Here is a 23,266-nt window from a genome sequence, read left to right as displayed (position 1 = left end):
GTGAAGAGATCGGTGCCTACCCCTGGTCTTCCGCTAGTGAGGATGCTGAACGCTCCAACAAGGTCTCCCCTCAGTCTCCTCCTCTCTATACTGAGCAAACGAACCGACCTCAGCCGCCCCTCACAAGGCTTCTTCTTTAGATCCTTCGCCACGCTCTCTGATAGTTTATTGTAATTTTTCCATGAGAACAGCCCTCAGAACAGCGCAGCCACCGCTCTCAGCGCCCTGCCCGAGCCGCGTCGCTGTGGGCGGGACGGGGGGCGGGTCTGGAGCCCCGTGATGGCGGAGGCGGGACCGGGGCGCTCCGGGTGCGGCACCCGGCGGGCTGAGGGCGCCGCCGCAGCCGCACGCTATGGGCAGAGCCATGGGGCTGGTAGGGCTCCTGCTGGTGCTCGTCCTGGTGCCCGCCGTGCTGGTGAGCACCAGCCTCCGCCACGGCGCCCCGCGGGGCGAGGCCGAGCCGGCGCCGGCCGACTGGGAGCTGGTGGCGGGCGCCGTCCCGGAGGACTCGCTGTGGCCACTGCCGCAGTGGCTCCGTACGTCCCCCCGGCAGCTGCGGGTGGCGCCCGGCCGCTTCCAGCTGGTGCACAGCGCCGGCTCCTCGGCGGGGACGGGCTGCGCGCCGCTGCAGGACGCCTTCCGCAGGTGAGCGCAGCGGGGCCAGGGGCTGCGGCCGCGGCGCCGGGCGGGAGCAGCCGCCTCAGGGCCCCGCCGCCTGTGTTTCTGCCTCAGGTACTACGAATACATGTTCGGACATTCCCGCCGGCGGAGGTGGGGTCGGAGGCCGCTGGCTACCCGTGCCGAGCTGTCCGAGCTGTCCGAGCTGCAGGTGGTGATCGAGGCGCCGGAGCCCGGCTGTGACAGCTACCCGCACCTCGGCTCCAGCGAGGCCTGTGAGTACCCTCGTCCGCGGCCCCGCCGGCACCGTTAGGCGCTGGTTTGCACATCACGTGTGCGGTGAGAAAGTCAGCAGGGCTTTGTTTTTAAGGAACTGGAGAGCACAGGCTCACGAAGCGCTCAAGATCGTTTCAGAACAGTGGCGACCAGAAGATAATTACTGATGCTGTGGGAAAGCTGAGCTCACAGACAATCATTACACATGCCGCCTGTGATTTCTTAGCTACCATACAGCGCTTTTACCTGCTAGTGTCCTTTATAGCAACTAGCAATTAGCATTTGGAATCAGAGCTACTGTGCTATGCCATACCCAGTTATGTTTGGTGAGATCTATGCGTAGTCAGGAATTCATCCCTTTCAGTATAGGGTGTTGTGTGAAGCTTCTCTTTGTTTACCCGTATGCTGTCCTTAGAAATTACTGCTTCTGAATTGAAGCTACTTAATACTGAGATATTCACATGGTATTTCCTGGTTTTTCTGGAAAAGCAGAGAGTGTTTGTTGAACTTGTTATTCACCCTGCAGTGTTATAAACTTGCTTTCTATCAGTAGATACAAGAAAGTATTTAAAAACATGATGTTTATACTGGATTTGTTTTTCTATGTTTCTTCAGTTCTGTGTTTGAAGTCCAGACTGGAGAAGTACTTTAAATAACAAACTAATCACCAGAGGATTTTCTTAACAGTAATAAGGATGAGTGATAGGATTGCTTTTTGTCTGGGCAGGCTTCCACAGGAATCAACATAATCAATTCATCTAGTTCTGTTTTGAGATAATCTTCTGTACTAGGCAAGACAGTTGTTTGGTATCCAGGATACAGATCCTTAGAAAAAGATCCTTTTAATCTTAAATCATACATCTGCAGCAGGATTTATGCCACCTGACTTGTAGTAGAATATAATGATACTAAATTTACTCATGTCTTTGGCACATATAGCTAAATAGTTCAGTTTTTGTGTGCAAGCTTATAATACATTTCAGTGCAAATAAAATACAGAAGGAAAAATGCTAATGCTTTAGCATTTTTCTGCCACCGACAGGTTATTATGCTGCTATACTACCATTTGAACTTTGAGCTGGATTGTGAACTGCAGGGTTCAACCAAAGCTGGTTCTTGTCTTCTGTCATACGGTCTGTCAGATCATGTGATTTCCAGGTAGCATTCTTTAGACCAGTCAGGAATTTTTCCCTCTGCTCTAAGAAATGAGTGTCCTGTCACAAATAGCATGTTTTCCTTGTGCAATAAGCTGAGCTTTCCAGACTACATGAAATCTTTATTTTTCTGGTTTTTAATGGGCTGGCTTTTTCAAGGAACAAATTCTGAAAAATGCTGGTCTCTTCCTGGTTTGGATAGTTTGTCTCCTTAATAGAGATAGTATGTATCAGTCAGTGACTATGCTAAAGCAAAAGTATTGTATGTAATCAAAACACAAGTTTGCTGCTCTTCTCCCTGCTGAGTTCTTAACCTGCTTTTGCAAAAGGTTCCAAATAGCTTGATCTGCATTCAGTTAGGTATGGTATCTCTTCATTAAAAAAAAGCCTGCTGTCATGGAAATAAATCCTTGACAATTGATGACAATTTCCTTACAATTTACAACAGAAAGACCTGTGGAGATTGCAGTACTCTTCTAAGTTCTCTTTCTTACCCCAACCTTCCAGTATATGCAGCATGTTAACATGGAAGCCTGAGGTACTTTCTTCATGTTACTGAATGGCTTTTCTCTGGTAGTTCAGATAAATGTTTGAACTCTGTAGGTTATAGCTAAGCATTCTTTCATACTGACACAGACCAAATAAATCTTTGTACAGCAATTCACCACTTTAATTTTTTCTCTGTGGTGTCAGATGTGCAATTCTGGTCGGTTTATTCTTGCTTTGCTGTTTAAATAATAATATAAATCTATAGATTTATAGATATAGTATATTTTTATACATCTATATGTATGTGATTTCAAAAATATATTTAAAATACGTTTGTTTCTTCACTAGAATCTACTGAATCACCTAACATGGAAAACCAAAATTATTTTAGCTTTTTTTCTCACCAGTACTTTATACTTCGTTAGTCAAACTTAAGGGACAATTGCTATAGATTCCTTCTGGTACTGTTCTTCATTTTATTTACCTTACTTCTTCTCACTGCCCCAATACACATGTTCATTAGATGTTGGGGTTGGTAGGGTGACCTGGCACAGTATTGCCAGCCAGTTGTTCTACTCTGCGCTGGTCCGGCCTCACCTTGAGTTTTGGGTGCCATAATAAAAGAAAGATGCTAAGCTATTAGAGAGTGTCCAAAGGAGGGCAATGAAAGTGATGAAGGGCCTAAAGGGGAAGCCGTGTGAGGAGTGGCTGAGGGCACTTTGTCCGTTCAGCCTGGAGAAGAGGAGACTGAGGGGAGACCTCATTGCAGTTACAACTTCCTTGTGAGAGGAAGAGGTGGGGCAGGCACTGATCTCTTCTCTATGGTGACCAGTGACAGGATCCAAGGGAATGACATAAAGCTGTGTCAGGACAGGTTCAGGTTGGATATTGATCACTGGAACAGGATCCCCAGAGAAGGGGTCACAGCACCAAGCCTGTTTCCATTCAAGAAGTATTTGGACAATGCTCTTAGGCACATGGTGTGATTTTTTTGAGTGACCTGTACTGGGCCAGGAGTTGGACTCACTGATCCTAGGGGATCGCTTCCGATTCACAATATTCTATGATTCTATGGTCTGATTATTAGTTTTTTACCTTTGTAATTAGAGCTTTATAGTTAGCACTAGACAATATTACAGGACAAATTTTATCTCTAAAAAAATATGTAAGTGTAATCTATATGGAAGGAAGGTAAAAGGAGAAGTAAACTTTCTGTGGTTAGTTCTGGCATAGTTATGCAACCCTTATCACTATGCCTTAAAAGCAAAAATATAATCTGTTATGTTTTAAATGAGTTAAACTTGGCTGGAATTTTGGCCCATGTACAATATTTCAACATTGGCATTATTAAGCATCTCAATTCCTTGTCTTCTTATTGATTAACTGTTGACTCTCTGAACAGTAGCTTGCATTATATCAGAAAAGAGAGACATGGTACTTGAAGAATCTGTTTGATGCCTTTTAGCATTGTCCTGTCAATTCATGTTTTCTTAAGGAATAACCTTTTTTTTCTTTAGATCATTTAACTGTAACAGAGCCTGTGGCTATACTGAAAGCTTATGAAGTATGGGGTGCTTTAAGAGGTAAGCTGTTACTTTTCATATAGAGATATTTTTTGGGGGCTTATACAGACTCCATGGCAGACTAAGAACCAGCTGATCACTGAGCTGTGCTCTCATTCAGTATGTCATTGGAAGTAAGCTTGGTCAGGCCAGAAGGATACTCAGATGTTGTTGGTTAGACCCTCAGTCCAGATGCTCAGCATTTCAGATCCAGTGGTGCACTGTAAGTGCACTGTCGCTGTGCCTGAAATCAGCCAGTCAGAGCAAATTCTGGGTGATTAAAAGCTCTCTAATCTATAGGGTGAGCAGATTCTTCTCTGACTACACCTAACAACTGGACATGCTGAATACATTACCAAGAGGATCATCATGCTGAAGTTCCAGTCTGCTGTTCTTGACTGGATTGTTAGTCTACATGAAGAGATTTTTTCTGCTGAATCGAAACTTCACCAGTTACAGAAATGACAGGAGTAGATGCATGTAAATACAAGAAATTCCTACCTTACTCTCAGTAACTTTCTTACTATTTGAGGATTAATTTGCTACAGCTGTAGTGATAGTGTTCTCTGTCTGTGTGTAATGGAGTATGTGATTGGTTCTCTGTTTGAAATTTTTAAAATAGTGGGGCTTGACCAATTAAGGAAACTGCTAAAAAGAAAGAAACTCACCTATTAAGCATTCTTTCTAGCTGTGTGAATGCCTGTAAATAGTTGTGGTCCTGTTTTTAACTAAAGGCAAGTACTGAGGTGTATTCCAGATCCCTTTCTTGGTTATTTTTCCAGGTTTGGAAACCTTCAGCCAGCTGGTTCATGAAGATGACTATGGAAGTGTAAGTATTGCTATTAACTAATAACAGACAACCACATTCTTTACTTGGTTCTTTTCTAGAAACAACAGATTTGCCTGTTTCAGTCAGTAGCTTTTCAGTTTGTTAACAGACTTCCAAGAATCATTTTCTGAAAAAAAATACATTTCCTCTTTGAAATGGTGAATATTAAATGGGAATTCTAATTTTTAAATTTTATTCTCATAGTTTCTTGTCAATGAATCTGAAATCAATGACTTCCCAAGATTTGCTCATAGAGGAATCTTACTGGACACTTCAAGGCATTATTTACCAAGGAAATCTATTCTTACAAACCTGGTAAGTGGGCAGTTTTGTATCATTATAACAAAGGCTTTTTTTTGTTGTGTTTTGTCCACTGAAGTAGGTAGCAACTGGAGCTTGTATGGAATTAAAATCCACCTGGTCTGAGTTCTAAAAGGACAGAGTGAACTTTGATAAGCAAAGGTCAGAACTGACTGGAGAGGAGTCAAGTGGGCAGACACAATAATTAGTGAATCTCTAAAGGGGCTGGGATTTGTGGTACTTTGGAGTCTCTGTATTTTCTATTGCCTAAAACAACTCATGCAGTATTTCCTGCAAGCATGTTCTGAGATATCTGTCACCAGGTAATATGTGGGAGACCTTGCAAGTTCTGGCTTCGGTGCCAGTGATTTCAGGTAGAGTCCAGTCTTTTCAGTAGCCAGGCTTTGGTAGTCCTTTCTTGGGCTGCTAAGAGCAAGCTAGTGATTAAGTGTTACAGAGCAAGGGAAGATATTGAAAATGTTCAATGGAAGCTACTGAGAAAAAAACCCAGACATACAAACAAAACAAAAACCAACAACCAACCAAACAAAAAATACCACAAAAAAACCCCTTTCTCCAGAAAGCTTATGTAAGCACACTAAGAGTCATATGCTCCCCCTGTGATAGAAAGGTCATGAGTTTTTATAAGTATAGCAGCCAAAGTTGTGGGGTTTGTCTTTCGCTCCTATTTTGTTGTTGAAATCCTTGTAGGAGTGATTACTGAAGTGGAAGGAGTTGAAGCAGAAGAACAGACATTTCCCTGTTTTGTCTCTTGTCTTGCTTCTCCAAAATGAAGTAATACTTGAAATTTCCTCTCCGTGTTGCAGAACTTTGCAAAACAGGTTTAAGATGGGCAGGAAGAGTACAGGTAAAACTAGTCTTCGTTTCTGAGGTTGTTCTTGAACTATGCTCAGTACTTGTCCAATTTTTAACTACTTGTGTTTTCCTTCAAGGACAGTGTCTGTTCAGCAAGTAGTGCTTACGTAATATTTCATTTGCATCGCCAGGTGCTTCTCAAGGAGATACTTGTGCTGTTGTTTATTGTCTTGTCTAAAAGAGATGTCCAAAGAGACTTGCATTTCCAACCAGTTTTGTGTTTCTGTAAGAGTTACTTTTCTGTTTTCTTTCCTTAAATTGTGGCTGTGTCTCTCTCTCTAATACTTTAGTACAGCTACGTTTTATGCCATTTTGCTGATTTAAGAACAAGTGTGCTTTTCCTCCCACCTCTGTCCCTGCTTGAATCCAGGGTAGCAAAAAGCATCAGTAATCTCTTCTCTGACAGGTGGTAATTAGATGTTTAGAGCAGCAGTTCAGGTACCTTTCCTGTTTGTGTTCTGCTGCTGTACTGTATTTTCAGGGAGGGCGTTGTCCTTGAGAGAAGGGTGGCTGAGATGAAGGTCAACAGATGTACTTTTCTATGTGGAAGGATGGTATTTGATAGAAATAAATGAAGATGTGACAATTAAAACTTTGGCAGTGTAATGAAACAGATAAGATAATTTTGGGGAATGGACAAGGTATAAATATCCTTTTGGATTTGGTGGGAGTTCCTGAAGAACTCTTTAAACATATGGTGGTGAAATAAGAATGGGAGAGATGTGGAAATAGTTGTATTGTGGCAGGGGATTGGAAGCAGCTGTGTTGCAATCAGTCATGAACAATGCAGAGAACACTTATTTGGCCTGTTCACTTCTAGTGACTCTATCAAGTGAGCATAACTCAGAGTGTGTATGTCCAACTGTCCAACTGGAGTTATAATTCTAAAGTAAGTGTGTTAACATTGATCTTATCTTCAGTTTCAAAAAAATGGAAGTACTGACACTGTAATGACTGAAAACATAAGGGAAGCACTGTCTTTTGTGGAGAAAAAGCATGCTTTATTTTGTGTGCATTTAAAATGGATTCTGCAGAAATCACTATCAAGAAGGAATGTACTAAATAGAAGTTACAGAAAACTCCCTTATGCTGTTACATTTTCAGGTCCAAAATATTTAGTTAGAAAAGTATAAGCTTTTCTGTAAGCTGAAATAACTGATAGTCTATAGAGAATTATACAGGTGTGTTCTAAGTGGAAGAAATTCATGAGTATTTATAGTAGTTCGTTTTACACAGGCTGGTAGAAGGGGGTTAGATCAAGAGCTAGCTGACAGCAGTGGTGCAAATAGATGGCAGACAAATGGAAAAGTAGAGGTGTTTTCTTCTAGGATTCAGTAAAACATGCTATCCTTTTTTTGTTTGGTCTGGGGTGATTTTTGTTAGTTTGGTTTGTTCTTTTTTAGGTATGCAGGATATGCTGGGACATGACCTCTTTTTTTGCATGGATTTCTGTGAAAGTGAAGTGTTTCACTAGACTCTATTGCATTATTTCTTACAGGATGCCATGGCTTTTAACAAGTTTAATGTTCTTCACTGGCATATAGTAGATGATCAGTCATTCCCTTACCAGAGCATTTATTTCCCTGAATTAAGTGATAAGGTGAGTGAACATCATTGAGGCAGTGTGGGAGGGCTGAAATCCAGCACATATTTCATGAAAATAAAATGCAGAGTTTACCAGTGGTTGAGTACATCTGCTTTGGCTGATTGTGAAACAGTACCACAGGACCAGAAACCAGCAAGTCCACATTTAGGATCCTACCTGAGTGGCCGTGTGGACTATTTTTCCAAGTCTTTCTTGGTGGATAAATGGTAAATGGCCTTCATAACTCTTTTGTGCAAATTTTCTGAATGTTTGCAGGACTTCACACAGTAAGGGTATGCAATTAAGTAGTGAACACTGCTTGAATTTCTGTTCATGAGTTTATTTAACTGGTAGACCTCCTGTCTCTCAAATGTAAGAGAGTTTCCTGCCAGATCTAGGTTTGAAACTACTGCAATAGAACTTTTGTCCTGTCTGCAATCTAGTTAACTTTACAAAACATACCATGCTTCTAAGAGGTACAAAAGTAAGAAGTTGTTTTCTAAAACAAATAAAGTGCAATATGTCTCTATATTTCCAGCAGACTTTGTTAAATTAGTTGTAAGTAATTAGGTTCTTGCTCAGTCATGGTACAGTAGAAGCCAAATCAAACCGAATAGTTAAGTGGACTCAGCTTAAGTACAAGATTTGTGATTCTGTTTTAAAATCCTTGCTAGAATCTGACCCTCATGACAATTATATAGGCAGTGCTTGAGCAGATGTCTTGAAGAATTTTATAATTCAAAAATTGTAGATGTTGCATGGTGCAGTCAGATGGTTTTTCGTAGTAATGGCTGTGGAGTTCTGTTCTATTCCCCACTGACATCCGGAGAGAGGAAGATGGCTTTTGTCTCAACCTTCTCTTTTAAAGGCTTCTTGATTACTATTACCTTTCTTGGGTAACTCAACTGTGGAAAGCATTTCCAGATAAATGGAAGCTTAAGGTGCTACTAGCCATGAAGAGTCATGATGTATTCTTAGGTAGTTTGGCTCTCTGGCAAGCATCTGTTTCACCAAACTGCAGCAGTCTGGGCCATTTGTCACATTCGTTTGCTGTGTGGGAGTGGAAGAACACTTAAAATCAGTGTCACAAAGCCAACACTCCCTGATGCTAAATTGGTGACAGTATCAAAACTGAAAAGCAGAGGTTTTGAAAGAAGACACCATTCTTTCTGACTTGGCAGAATTTTTCCATTAGTCTTGCTTGTCATGTAACCAGGGCCCTGTGTTTCAGAGATAAAATGGGGAAAAATAACTTGCCCCTGTACAGAAGAGTTGAAAACTGTATCTTTCAGACACTTGATGGAATAAAAACTAGGTTTTCTTTTTTCTTCAGTAACTGTGAGCTAAGGAGGAAAGGATGCCCTCCTCAAGGAGGTTTATGTCAGTGTTGTGAGTTTGTTGGTTTATTTTTTCGTTGTTTTTTTTCTCTGTCAGTGCTGTTGCACATGTGATAAACCAGAAGAGGTCAATTAGACTGGAGAGCAGTTTTACAACACTTTAGTACAAATTTCGTGAGTAGCTGATACTTTGTTTTGTAAACTATGTCTAAATGTGAGTATTTTACAGGGAGCATACTCCTCTAATCTCATTTATACTCCTGCTGACGTCCGTCTGGTGATTGAGTATGCCCGGTTACGAGGCATTAGAGTTATCCCGGAGTTTGATACCCCAGGACACACACAGTCTTGGGGAAAAGGTATGTTCAAGAAAGTATTAATTGTCAAAATATTGTGGTGAGTAGTAGCAAGCAAATGGATTTTTTTCAAAGTAGCCAATAAAATGCTTCGGAAGACCCTTGATAAGAGGTAAGGAAGGGGCAGGTTGAGTGATGGCATGACCTTTGTACGTTAGAGGAACTAAAATGAACAAAGAAGGCTGACACATCCTGTGTTGGATGTGTGTGCAAAGGTACAGATCTGTTCTGCCTTAGGCTTCATATTGTTGATATCCCCTCACTCAGTACTTGAGTTTAGAATAATAAGGCAGTGCCTAGAAATAATGAGTTGCTGTCTAATCTAGAATAGACATTGATGCTTTGGGAAGGTTCTTTCCAAGTGATTGATATTTCTGTCTATTAGTAAAGTGGCAATCTGCCAGTGTACAAAACACAGTAAATTTGGATACTTCTTCACCCTCTTCTGGGTCTCACAGTAGTACTTCTGATACAGAATGCTGGTATTTACATGTACTCAAGGACCAGGAAACCTTGTGCCTTAATTCAATGTGCACTGAATGCAATTTCACTGGTTTTGGCCAAAAGTAAAGATTTTTTTTAGTGTTTCATAGCTTTAGCTTTAGTCATGCAACAAATCTTGTATTCATCCTATGGGGATGTGGCCATAGTGTTGAAACATGTCTCAGGACTTTTCTCAGTAACTTAAAATGAGGATGAAAGGAACAAGCCAAAATCCAAATTTGCCAAACACTCCTTTTGAATCTTTCATCTCAAGTGATCTTTGCTTTTACAGTGAATTATTAAATCACTGGCTTGCCTGGTAGTATATGGAGTGTCTACATTAGCTTGAAGAAAAAGTTGATCTCTCTTGCCTAAAATCAATTGTTCTTATCGGCTTCCTGTATAGCTTTTTTAAAAATGTGATGCACAGAAGCCAGTCACGGATTTGCTTATGAACTTGGGGTACCTATGCATTGTCTGCATTCAAATTCAAGATACTGTAGATAAGTCTGAAGGCTTGTGAGTAGGGTAGTAGAAGCACTCTAGTACTTAGGACCATGTTTTGGGGAAATGTGCTCAGAATAGAAAACACACAGGCAGGAGGGTCTTGCTGCTGCACCTACAGTATACCAAATAACGTGGACTTAGGATTCCAACCCACATACAATAACTTTTTCATATTCAGTTATCATGGCTCATGTTGCTTTAGATATCTTAAGAACCATTGCGTAGTTTTGATCTCTATTTAGCCCTCCTTTATTGTGTAAAGCTAAATTCCTAGAATTGAAGTATGAAGGACATGTACCTTGAGCCATAGTGCAGCAGGAAAACTATGACATAGTTGCTGTCACAGAAACGTGGTGGGATGACTCACATGACTGGAGTGCTGCTATGGGGGGCTACAAGCTCTTCAGAAAGGACAGGCAGGGAAGTAGAAGTGGAGGGATGGCTTTATATGTTAGAGAGTCTCTTGACTGTTGAAGTTGAGGTCAGGAGTGACAAGGTTGAGTGCCTGTGGGCCAGAATCAGGGGCAAGGCCAACAAGGCTGACGCCCTTGTGGGAGTCTGTTACAGACCGCCTAACCAGGATGATGAAGGAGATGAATTGTTCTACAAGCAGCTGACAGAATTCTCAAAATCTCCAGCCCTTGTTCTTGTGGGTGACTTTAACCTGCCACATATGTGCTGGGAGCTTCATACTGCAGAGAAGAGGCAGTCAAGGAGGTTCCTGGAGTGTATAGAGGACAATTTCCTTCATCAACTGGTAAATGAGCCTACCAGGGGTAAGGCCCCGCTAGACCTACTGTTTACAAACAGAGAGGGGCTGGTAGATGATGTAGTGGTTGGAGGCTGTCTGGGGCATAGTGACCATGAACTAATAGAATTTCCAGTCCTCAGGGATGTAAGGAGAGCCACCATTAAAACCTCTACTTTGGACTTCCGGAGAGCAGATTTTGGCCTGTTCCAAAAACTGATTCAGAGCATACCCCGGGAAACAACCCTTAAAGGCAAGGGGATCCAGGAGGGATGGACATGTTTTAAGAAGGAAATTTTGAGTGCACAGCAACAGACTATACAGTGTGCCGAAAGGCCAGCCGGAGGGGAAGACGGCCGGCTTGGTTAAATAGGGAGATTCTGAAAGAAATCAGGGATAAAAAGAAAGTTTACAGACTATGGATAAAAGGGCTGGCTACTTACGAAGAATTTACAGATAGAGCTATGTCATGCAGGAAAAAAATTAGGGAAAGAAAAGTGGAATTTGAAGTAAATTTGGCCAATTCAGTTAGGGATAACAAAAAGTCCTTTTATAGATACATTAATAACAAAAGGAGGGGCAAGGAAAACCTCCATTCTCTGTTCGACTTGGAGGGAAATATAGTTAAGGAAGATGAGAAGGCTGAGGTACTTAACACCTACTTTGCCTCAGTTTTCACCAGTAAGACAGGTGGCCCTCAAGACAACTGGCCTCTGCAGCTGGTAGACAGGGAGAGGGAGCTGAATAGCCCTCCTATATTCCAGGAGGATATATTAGTGACTTACTGAGCTAGTTGGATCCTAACAAGTCTATGGGACCAGATGGGATCCATCCCAGGGTGATGAAGGAGCTGGCAGAAGAGCTTGCCAAACCGCTCTCCATCATCTTCCAACAGTCCTGGCTCTCTGGGGAGGTCCCAGATGATTGGAGGTTGGCCAATGTCACCCCAATCCACAAAAAGGGCTGCAAGCAGGACCCTGGCAACCACAGGCCTGTCAGCCTGACCTCCGTGCCTGGCAGGGTTATGGAGCAGTTCATCCTGAGTGCAATCACACAGCACCTTCAGGGTGGACAAGGGATTAGACCCAGCCAGCATGGGTTTAGGAGGGGGCAGGTCCTGTCTGACCAACCTGATCTCTTTTTACGATCAGGTGACCCACGTGGTGGATGAGGGGAAGGCTGTGGATGTGGTCTATCTGGACTTCAGCAAGGCCTTTGACACTGTCTCCCATAATATACTCCTGGAAAAGCTGGTAGCCCATGGCCTGGACAAGTGTACCCTCTCCTGGATTAAGAGCTGGCTGGAGGGTCGGGCCCAGAGAGTGCTGGTGAATGGAGCTGCATCCAGCTGGCGGCCAGTCACCAGTGGTGTTCCCCAGGGGTCTGTGTTGGGTCCAGTCCTGTTTAATATCTTTATTGATGATTTAGATGAGGGGATGGAATCCATCACCAGCAAATTTGCTGATGACACCAAGCTGGGAGGGAGTGTCAACCTGCTGGAAGGCAGGAGGGCTCTGCAGAGGGATCTGGATAGACTTGAGAGATGGGCTGATTCCAAAGGGATGAAGTTCAATAAGGCCAAGTGCCGGGTCCTGCACTTTGGCCACAACAACCCCCTGCAGCGCTACAGGCTGGGCACAGAGTGGCTGCAGAGCAGCCAGGCAGAAAGGGACCTGGGGGTACTAATTGACAGGAAGCTCAACATGAGCCAACAGTGTTTCCAGGTGGCCAAGAAGGCCAATGGGATCCTGTCCTGTATTAAAAATAGCGTGACCAGCAGGACCAGGGAAGTGATCCTTCCCCTGTACTCTGCATTGGTGAGGCCACACCTTGAGTACTGTGTTCAGTTCTGGGCCCCTCAGTTCAGAAAGTATATTGAGGTGCTGGAGCGGGTCCAGAGAAGAGCAACAAGGCTGGTGAAGGGACTGGAGCACAAGTCCTATGGGGAGAGGCTGAGGGAGCTGGGGTTGTTTAGCCTGGAGAAGAGGAGGCTCAGAGGTGACCTCATCACTGTCTAGAACTACCTGAAGGGAAGTTCTAGCGAGGTGGGGGCTGGTCTCTTCTCCCAGGCACTCAGCAATAGGACAAGGGAGCATGGGCTTAAGCTCTACCAGGGGAAATTTAAGTTGGAGATCAGAAAAAAATTCTTTCCAGAGAGAGTAATCAGGCATTGGAATGGGCTGCCCAGAGAGGTGGTGGATTAACCATCCCTAGAGATTTTTAAAGGCAGATTGGCCGTGGCACTGAGTGCCATGATCTAGTAAATGGACTGGAGTTGGACCAAGGGTTGGACTCAATGATCTTGGAGGTCTTTTCCAACCCAAACGATTCTATGATTCTATGATTCTATGTGTATTCTCAAAGGAAGCAGCAGCGCCGTCAATGGTGTGTCTCGAAGAATCCTGATTGGAGGCCAGAGTGGACCATTGGTGGCAGTCAATATGGCCAAGGCTGAGGTGTTGTTTCAGGGAGTCCTTGTATCTCTTCTTCGGGGCTCCTCTCTTGCAGCAGCTGGTGGTGAGTTCACCACAGAGCACAATCTTCAGGAGGCGGTGATGCTCTATACTGGAGATTTGCCCTGCCCAGCACAGCTGCATTCTCATCAGCATGGCCTTGATACTGGTGACCCCTGCCTGTTCAAGAACAGGCACATTAGTGACCTAATCAGTCCAGTGGATGTTTAGGATTGAACAGAGGCAGCGCTGATGGAAGCATTCGAGAAGCCACAGGTGGTGGTGGTACATGACTCATGATTCAGACCCATATAAAAGAGTAGACAGTACAATGGCTCTGTAGACACTGATCTTTGTACTTTTCTTCAGGTGTTTATTGCACCAGACTCTTTTATGGAGTTTTCTGAAGGCTCTGTATGCCTTTGCTAGCCTGTTGTCTATCTCTTTATCAGTCTTACCGTCTGAGGAAATGATGCTTCTCAGATAGGTGAACTGCTGGACTGACTTAAGCTCTGAATTGCCTATGGTGATGTGCGGATGATGGAAGAGGGTGCAGGTTGGTGGAGAACTTCTCTCTTCTTCAAGCTGAGTTCCAGCCCAAAAAGCTCAGCAGCCTCTGCAAAGCAGGATGTTAAGCGCTACAGAGCTGCTTCTGTGTGAGCAATGAGGGTGGCATCATCAGCAAAAAGCAGCTCATGGACAAGGTGATTCAGGGTCTTGGTGTGGGCCTTCAGTCACCTTAGGTTGAATAGGCTTCCATTGTAATGATATCGGATGTAGATGCCGTTTTCTTCATCAAGGTCTGCCGTGGCTCTTTGGAGCATCATGCTGAAGAAGATTGTGAATAGAGTTGGTGCAAGAACACAACCTTGTTTCACACCATTGGTTATTGGAAAGGGCTCAGAGAGTGCATCACCATATCTGACTTGTCCATGCTGATTCTCATGTAGCAGGATGATCATTTTGAGGAACTTGGGGGAACATCCTAAATGTTCCAAGATCTGCCACAGGCCTTTTCTGCTCACAGTGTCAACGAAGGTTATATAGAGTCCTTTGTTCTGTTCCCTACATTTCTCTTGCAGTTGTCTAAGAACAAATACCATTTCTGTGGTGCTCCTATTGGCTCTGAATAAAGCAGAGTAGTACAAAGAGAAAAGAGGCCTCTGGAGCACACTCATTATGCTTGGGTTTCCTGTAACTGGCTTCCTTCCTATATCCATTAAGATTTTTTAATTCAAGTAGTCATCAAAATACTGGTTTTCAGGTATAGTGACATGTTATATAAATTAATGTGTGTTAAATCACAGACCTGAAAGTCAGAGTCTGCATTTCCAGTTACAGTGTTCTTCAGCCTTGTCCAAGTTCTTTTATTTCATTCTTCCTCTATTTGATTGTACCTGGAATAGGTGAGCACTTAAGTAATTAATATTTACCTTTTTAAAATGGATAGCTGCTTCTTCCTACTAGTAAAGTTAGCATAGCAACATGGAAGTAAATGTGCACTATTAATTGTTTTTACTAGGTCAAAAAGGTCTTCTCACTCCTTGTTACAACAAAGGACAGCCAACTGGGTCCTTTGGACCTATAAATCCCATTTGGAATACAACTTATGACTTCATGACTAAATTCTTCAAAGAGATCAGCAGTGTGTTTCCAGATGCATACATTCATTTGGGAGGAGATGAAGTGGACTTCAGCTGTTGGTATGGTCACAATTCAAAGAACAAATATCTAGTGCCTCTTAAGCTTGTCCACATTCATTATTTATGGCACTCAGTTGCACAAGACAGTTTTTGCTGCATAACGACAAGATCTCCACTCCTACCTTTCTAACTATTTACAGGCAGAGCATTTGTGGCACAAGAAACAAGTGATGTGCAGAATTTTGTTCTGACTAGTAGTTTCACAAATGTTCAAGTACTTTAAAGAATTTCTTTATGAAAATTAACAGGCAGGAAAGAGAACTAATATGGCGGAAAAGTACTAGATAAGATAATTAACATTTAAATACTTTGTGTTAAAGTAGATCTTTCCACTGAGTTCTGCCCACAATAAAATACACTAAGTACTACCAAGCCAATTCTTTTGTGTTTGTATTAAAAGTGTGGCATGTATTAACAGTGTTCCTGTTTTGGAGTCTCTGCTGAAGTGACTAATCATACAGAATTTGGAGCATTTTGATAAGTATTCAAATTGATCTAATCAGTATTTTTGTGTTCTCTTTAGGCATCAATGCAAACATGCAGGATTTGATTTAATTTTTATAAAGAAAGAAACCTTCTGACAAATGCTTTACCACAAAAGTTTTGTTCTGCTTTTGTGGTAAAAACACAAAATTGCTGAGTTCCCAGACCTGCTGACAGCCTTCCCACCAAGTCACAGAGATGCCAGGAACCCCAGAGCTTTTATGAGTTTGAGGCAGCCTGCCACTTCAGAACAGGGACTGCAGTAGCTTTACCAGAGAATTACGACTATTGACTTTATTTCAAATCAGGATGAAACTGTTTCAAAATGTCCAAGTCATATTAGCCTGCTGCTTCTGCTCTGTTTTGCATTCCAGGCCTAAGACACCATCTAGTGCTGTGCATAGGTGGAAATGGTTGGGAAATCTGGTTTAAAATGTAACAAAAATAATCTTTTTTTTAACTTCTTTTCTTGTTATTATTTAAGGAAATCCAACCCTGAAGTGAAAGAGTTCATGAAGAAGCAAGGTTTTGACATTGACTATGCTAAACTGGAATCTTACTATATTCAGAAGTATGTTGGTTTTTTTTTAATTCTTTCTCAAGTTTTCACAGTCAGTATCTGAGGGTGGTGTGGTGCAGCAACTGCTGATTTAGTATCTCTATTGTTTTCAAAACTTGGCAAATATTGGGGACTACCCATTTAATATACCAAACATAAAGTTCTTAGCATTAAAATGTAGGACACAGCAAGGATATCTAAGGCTAGTTCTGCACACTCTGTGAATGTATTTGGTATCTTAAACTAGGATCTGCAGTAATGTCAGCACACAGGGTGGGGAGGAAAAGAGTTTCCAGCCCCTTATTTCTTTTGTCCTTAAATAACATGGATTTAACCACCCTATACAAGTTGCTGGTAGTTCTGAGGATCAGTTTCTGTTACTGCACGTGCACACGGTTATATATGGTAAATGGAACATGGTTGTCAAAGCAGAGCACTGAACACCAAAACCAGAACCTGCTTTTTTGTAGTTCCCTATGCAGTGATGGGAAAGGCCTGATGTGCCTTAGGGTAGAAAATGCTGCTGCTTTGAGTGACTGTACTTACTGAAGTTCACAGACCCGATCTTATTTCTAAATTATAGCATTTTGGATATTGTTTCCTCCTATAACAAAGGACAACTTGTCTGGCAAGAAGTGTTTGATCACAAAGCACAGGTAAGATGGGAAAATTAGTAAGATACTCTTGTGTAAAAACACAGCATTGTGGGAGGCTTTCAAAGGAAACTATTAAGTAGGTCTGTTTGTGTCTCTTAAGAGTTAAATCAAGTCTTCTGACATCAGCAAATCTCCCCTGGTGTGGGGCCTCCCTTGAAATTATCAGTTGTTGAACATGTAAAATAGGTCAAACAGGAACACCAGCATTGAAAGTGCTTTTTGAGGGTGAACACAGGTAATATGCTTTAAATTGTCAGAGTAAAGAGTAGGGAAGTTTCTACTAGTTTCCTGTTTCTTTTCCTCACCTAACACCAGGTGCTTGGCTTTCAAGAACTGGTCAGATATATGGTGCATGTAGGAATCCTGTTAGAGCATTAACTGTCTATAATAAAACCTAGACTTCACTCATATTGAGTTGTGTTTAAAACCAGCAAAGAGGTAATTAGCTCTAGACTTCAGGGGGATGACCAAAGGGAGCTTCCCAAATGTTCCTCTTTAAAAGAAAAAAAACAGCCAGTTTTGAAATTCATGATCCTTTTTCCTGATAACAGCAATTAGAATTGTCAGTAATGGCTTTTTGTTTTTTTGCGGGGGTGTGTTGTTTGTTTTGTCTTCCCCCTTTTAGCTGAAACCAGACACTGTAGTTGAAGTGTGGATGGCAAACAACTATGCTCATGAACTGAGCAGTGTCACTGGAGCTGGGTTCTCCGCTGTCCTGGCAGCACCCTGGTACTTAGACTACATTAGTTATGGGCAAGACTGGAAGAAATACTACCGTGTTGAACCACTTGACTTCCTTGGTTTGTTACTTTTTCTATATGCATGTTCTGTGTATGAAATTTTCTGATTTATAATAAGTTGTAAATGGAAAGAGTAAGGCTGTTTTAGAGTGGTCATTCCATCACTGTGATTATTATGTAATCAAAGGAATTTAATGTCAACTGGAACTCTGGAAAATACTTAAAAAAAAAAGAATTTTGCACTTTTCACAGCGAAGGTTGTTACCTTCCTCAAACATCTGATATTGGTGCTTGTGTGAGACAGGATGATGAACAAGGTGGACAGATGCATCATGCTTTAGAAGCAGAATTATGCAAAATGGATCTTGGTAGACATATGCTAGCAACCTTCTAGAGTGTTAAACTGTTTTATAAAAGACACATTCTCTTCCTCTGTCTAAAGCTGATAGAAACATTTTACACTTTCCATGGGGCTTTCATTTTGTGCAAGGTAGCTTTCACAGCTGACTAGGGAGAACACCTGACTAATTAGTTTTTTCAAGAAATGTTCTGCCAGTGATGGAATGAAGTTGCTGTCAGGATTGATATATCTCAGGAATGTCAGGATGCTGAGGAATGTTCTTCAGGGGATAAAAAGTAAAATCTTTTCTGAAAGAAAGGAGAAATGGCTTCTCTGGGCAAACAGCCTGGTGGTTCTCACATTCAGTAATGAGACTACCAAAATACTACGTTGGTGTTCAGGATGGGTATTTTATATGATAAAACAAACATCACTCCTTTCTCAGTATTAGAAAATTAAATTGTTGATAAATGCCTGTCTTTTGGGAAAACAGAAATTCTCACTTTTCTGCTTTGAATTCAGGATCTGAAGAACAGAAGAAACTTGTAATAGGTGGAGAAGCCTGCCTGTGGGGGGAATTTGTGGATGCAACTAACCTGACACCTCGATTATGGTATGAACTGCTTTATCATCAGATTTTAAAAAGCCAGCTACAAGGAACATTAATTAATCCAACAGGACTGTATGACAATGGTAACAGTGCTCTGTGCTGACCCTGAGCAGCTGTAAAACTTAATGCTTCTGGGTATATAAGACCTGTTATTAAAAAATTTTATCCATTCTTGGTTATAGACCATACCTGCTCTAAAACTTAGTATACCTTTACAGGCCTCGAGCAAGTGCTGTAGGGGAAAGACTCTGGAGCAGCAGGAATGTGACCAACTTGGAAGATGCCTATAAAAGGCTGACCAGCCACCGATGCCGGATGCTCCGGTAAGATTTAGTAGCTACAGTGTAACTTGGTTCTCAGGTCTTAAAACCAATGGAATAAAAGTACAGGCCTAAACTGCTGACCTGGAAATGAATGTGCCTGGCATCAACAGAAGAGGAAAAAGATGCAGTAAGACAGGAGTTCTAGACAGTTTTGCAATGAAATTTTGAGAACTCGCTTTTTCAGTGAAATACTAAAACTCATCTATGATCTTCTTTCCTCTGAAGGGAAAACTAATACCATGATTGACTTATTTCAGACAAAAAGGAAATGAAAGGGTATGTGGGAGGCGTACACTGACAAAAGTACATTTAAATAAAAAGTGGTGTTATTTGTTATAAATAATATTCCGAGACTGGCAGCAGGTAATCAAGTGGAGCTGTGTGCCTGAGAGGTGAGCTTAAGCAAGCTATTCTTTCAAGTGCTGCCTTAACTTCAGGGGCTGAAAAGGGTGGGTAAGGAGTCCCTGATAAATTTTAATTCATTTATGAACTTTGTTTACAGTAGTCATAACACATTTTTCTCTGCAGTTCTTTCTTAAAAAGTACCTAGACAGGTTATTGGTTAATTATTGCTAGTGCTGTCTTTGTAAATTCAGTTGTAGATATGAGTGATTCCTAGGTTTTAAGTCCAAGTTTGACTCCACTTTTAAAGTGTACAATCAGAGAGCTTTTTAGGCTTTCCCAAATGCTGCTGCATAGTTGACTGCAGGAAGAATGAAACATGCCATATTATTTCTCTACAGAAGTTTATGATGGTCATTGAAATCTCAGCACTGAGTGGAAGTATTTCAAGGTAGATAGAAATCAGCTTTTTAGAGAACAGGATACACCACCAGTTAGCACATAAAACTCAAAGCACTGTGGTTGTATTTGTCTAGGTGTCTTAGCATGATTATCTGTTGGGATCACTGACATTCAGCTGACAGTACACACTAGCTCTTTAATCAACCAAGATTGACCGAAGGACTTGTAAGTTTTGACTTACTGGGTTTATTTCAAGGGGGCCTAAAATAATGCTGTAGGAAAACAGCTCTATGTAAATTGTGCTATCTCCCTCATGAGAGTCATGAGAAAATAGATACATTAAGATAAGAGTTAACTGAATACATGTTAAAAAGAACATTAAAGGGCTTTAAAAACTTAAGTCCTATTGCTTAATAGGATGGTGCTTATCTTGATCGAGCTCAGGAAAAACACAAGTACAACAGAAAAATGAAGTGTACAGTGGCTGTACTATTAGGATAGGTTTTACAGTGAACTAAAACATGCTGTTCCTGGACCTGGTTAACTCTTCTGCTGCATCTCCCACCTTCTTCCTTAACACTGGTACTTGTATTGCTGTATAGGGAGCTGTCCAGATGATGGCAGCTGCTCTGGCAGTGCTGGCATGAGAGATGCAGGGGCAGACTAAGCACTACTCCTTGTACTTGTTGCATTTTTAGCATCAGAAAGTAATTTAACGAAAAACTGCTTTCTTGCCTAAGGGTGAACAATTCCTGTTAGAAACTGACTACCTTAATAAAAGGACATGTCCTCCTGAAAATAATTCTTTTGATACAAGTTTTGAACCAGAAAAACACTAGGGAAACCATTCATTTTCCACTGATAAAATGAGCATTCCTCAGAGCTGCAGTTCTGTTGCTTTTCATGTATACAGGGCTGCCTTTGAATTGTGTGAACTCAAAGAACTGATTTAATATCAGGCTGTTGTAGTGGGCAAAGGATTGTGTTCCTACTTACGTGTTTATACATGATGTATACACAGACTGACAGTTGTAGAAGATCAAGGAACCTTTCCAAAGCAGAATGAATAGCTCTGGCTTGAGCTGCAGCTGGCTACCAGGGAACAAGGGAATGGGGAGGTAGCACTTTGTAACAGCAGGTCATGGTGACTGAAGAATAACTGCCTGCTGAACGTTGAGGCCACTGCTCTTGAAATAGTACAGTGAAAGCAGTAGCTACTATTCAGATCTAAACTCAACTTCCTCTAGGACACAGCAGGCCAAATTGAAGAGAAATAGGGATGGGAGAAAGGAAACAAAAAGGTGGGCATATATTCCAGAGATCCAACCCTCTCTTTACTAAGTAGAGTAGGTCTTACTTAGGGGCAGCAATAGTACTGTTGAGCTATTTCATTATTCAGTTTCTTCCAAAGGAATACTTCTAAACACTAGTAGTATCTCATTCTTACATACTCAAGAAGCAGACTTTTGACTGTAACTTTTAACTCTGAAACATCATTTGATACTATCTTACTGCACCATCATATGTTACAGGAGGCTAGTTACTTTGTTTTTAAAGCCACATAAGAACAAAATAATTTGATAGTGTAAACTGGAAGAAATCCTGACTTCCTCCAAAATTAATGAAAATTACAGCATTAGAGCTGCATATGAAGGAAGTACTAGGGTTGGGAGCCGGGAGAGTGTACAAATGTCAATTGATTTATATTTGCATGTTTTTATGACTTCTTTTCAATAAAAGAAGTAAGTTTTGCAGAAAAACTAGCCTTTGAAAGTGAAGCTTTTCAACCTGTTTGCTAATAGCTTGGCACCTCTGATTGAAACAGAACTGAAGTACAATTAGAAGAATAGGCCCTTTTTCACTCCCTGAAGAGGCCATCTGTTATTTCTTGGATATAGTTTTGTTACATAATTAAGAAAATGGGAGTGCCAGTATCTTTTTTCCTGCCCATACAAACAGCCAGTTGTTTGATTTTAGTCATATGCATTTCACTTTATTTTAACAGCCGTGGCATAGCAGCTGAACCAGTGTTTATTGGATACTGTGCCCATGATGCAAGAGGGCCATAACTGCTGCAAAGACTTATCAACAACCTGAAGTGCCTCTGGGGTATAACCATGTGTTTGAATCAAGACTTAAAATTTTCACTTTTAAAATAAAATTATTTGATAACTTTGTTGGAGTAAAACTGGTTGATTTTAGACTTTTAGAAATGGGGATTCTTCACTGTGAAATCCTGGAATTTGATACCACAGAGTTATGAATTCCAGTTTCTTTGCATTCTGAAGTTGATAAAAATAAAGCTAAGACACTATTTAAATAAAGAGCAAACTACCTTTTTTATTTCAAAGTATTTTTTTCATTTGCCAGGTTTCTGGGAAATCAGACAATTGCAGCTCATAGCAAATCAGGATCATTACAGCTTAATTCACTCATTCCTAAAGGTAAAAAAAAAAATCATATATTTTAGAGTGGTAGGTAGGGATTACTGTCCTGGAAGAACTCTGCCTTTCTTGTTTTGTTTTCTTCACACCTCTTACTCAATTTGCACAAGTATCCATTTCACTTACTTGCTAAAGCAAACTCAGGTAGAAGTGACACCCAGTCCTGAACTCTGGTTCATAACTAGTTGCTACCTGTACAGGAGTAAAACTTATAGCTATACTGTTTAAAGTGCTTATTAACCATATACTTTTATTCAGCTCAAAACAAATCATACAGGCTGCCAAAATTGTAAGTAATTTCATGATAGACATAAACTTCCCAAACTTTATTTATCGAACTAAGAAACAGTTCTGATGGCATACTAAGGTGTACTTAGTGCTCATTTCCATGAAAAGGAGGTGCAGCATTTCTCATTATGGATCATATCTGTAAGACAAAAATTTGTAAAGCAACACCTTGTGGTTCCATCTCTGCTCTGCAACTACAAGGCCATGTCATTAGAGCAGTCTGCTGAACCTTCCCCCTTAGACAGTTAAAAGCCCAGTCTCTTCATCCACCTGCTGACTCATCATTTACCACCACCAGTTCGTCCCAGACAAATGTACTGGTGTACCTATGAAAATATTTAACATGGAGGATAGAAAATATCGTTCCATAGAGTAAACTGGTCACACCAACCCCATCCTCCTCTGAAGAAGTGCACTCTGCTCTTGACTGTTCAGGGCTTGATAACTGGCAAGCTCCAGCGTGAATGTTGCTGAGCCTGATGTCAAAGAACGCAAAACTGTTGAGTAGCCCTGGACAAAATTGAGAAAACATGGTCATTCAATTTAGGATAAATCATAGGATAGGATAAGTTAGCATAGAAAGCTGGTCATATCACAGAGAGAGTATCAGAAATATACTGCAACATACTAATAAATTAGTTTTTTAATAGTACTGTATTAAAAATGCAATACATGCATGAGTCAGTAATTTTTTTAAAAACTTCTCTATAAAACCTGTTCTGATAGTACATACTACTACTTTGATTTAGTGTTGAGTAGGTAAGTGCTGGTTTAACAATCTGAATTGGGCAAAAAAACACCAC

General features: G+C 41.3%; 2 protein-coding genes across 8 annotated transcripts in view; one reads left to right on the top strand and one right to left on the bottom strand.

Annotated features, from left to right (window-relative positions):
- The first annotated feature begins 280 nt into the window (after positions 1–280).
- The window catches only part of HEXB (hexosaminidase subunit beta), a 27,628-nt gene continuing 4,642 nt past the window's right edge, over positions 281–23,266 (top strand). The window contains exons 1-14 of one of the 5 annotated variants that reach the window (XM_071580821.1): positions 281–645; positions 733–893; positions 4,055–4,120; positions 4,882–4,928; positions 5,133–5,243; positions 7,603–7,704; positions 9,256–9,385; positions 15,096–15,276; positions 16,244–16,330; positions 16,902–16,974; positions 17,600–17,774; positions 18,577–18,667; positions 18,883–18,987; positions 19,866–20,124. In XM_071580821.1, the coding sequence (XP_071436922.1) occupies positions 353–645; positions 733–893; positions 4,055–4,120; positions 4,882–4,928; positions 5,133–5,243; positions 7,603–7,704; positions 9,256–9,385; positions 15,096–15,276; positions 16,244–16,330; positions 16,902–16,974; positions 17,600–17,774; positions 18,577–18,667; positions 18,883–18,987; positions 19,866–19,899 (1,656 nt within the window). In that variant the 5' untranslated portion in view covers positions 281–352 and the 3' untranslated portion in view covers positions 19,900–20,124. Of the gene's footprint in view, positions 646–732; positions 894–4,054; positions 4,121–4,881; positions 4,929–5,132; positions 5,244–5,926; positions 6,097–6,179; positions 6,994–7,602; positions 7,705–9,255; positions 9,386–15,095; positions 15,277–16,243; positions 16,331–16,901; positions 16,975–17,599; positions 17,775–18,576; positions 18,668–18,882; positions 18,988–19,865; positions 20,125–21,736; positions 21,908–23,266 lie in introns of those variants that run through there. The other 4 variants (XM_071580819.1, XM_071580820.1, XM_071580823.1 and 1 more) reach the window with 4 other exon arrangements.
- GFM2 (GTP dependent ribosome recycling factor mitochondrial 2) overlaps positions 22,052–23,266 on the bottom strand; it is a 19,489-nt gene continuing 18,274 nt past the window's right edge. For 2 of the 3 annotated variants that reach the window (XM_071580817.1, XM_071580816.1), the window contains exons 22-23: positions 22,855–22,973; positions 22,052–22,602 (exon numbers count right to left, since the gene is read on the bottom strand). In XM_071580817.1, the coding sequence (XP_071436918.1) occupies positions 22,590–22,602; positions 22,855–22,973 (132 nt within the window). In that variant the 3' untranslated portion in view covers positions 22,052–22,589. Of the gene's footprint in view, positions 22,974–23,266 lie in introns of all 3 variants that reach the window. The other variant, XM_071580818.1, reaches the window with a different exon arrangement.

The sequence above is a fragment of the Pithys albifrons genome, chromosome Z, assembly GCF_047495875.1.
Source record: "Pithys albifrons albifrons isolate INPA30051 chromosome Z, PitAlb_v1, whole genome shotgun sequence".
Taxonomy (NCBI): domain Eukaryota; kingdom Metazoa; phylum Chordata; class Aves; order Passeriformes; family Thamnophilidae; genus Pithys; species Pithys albifrons.
The sequence above is the reverse complement of the archived record's forward strand: the minus strand, read 5'-3'. Positions and strand labels throughout refer to the sequence as shown.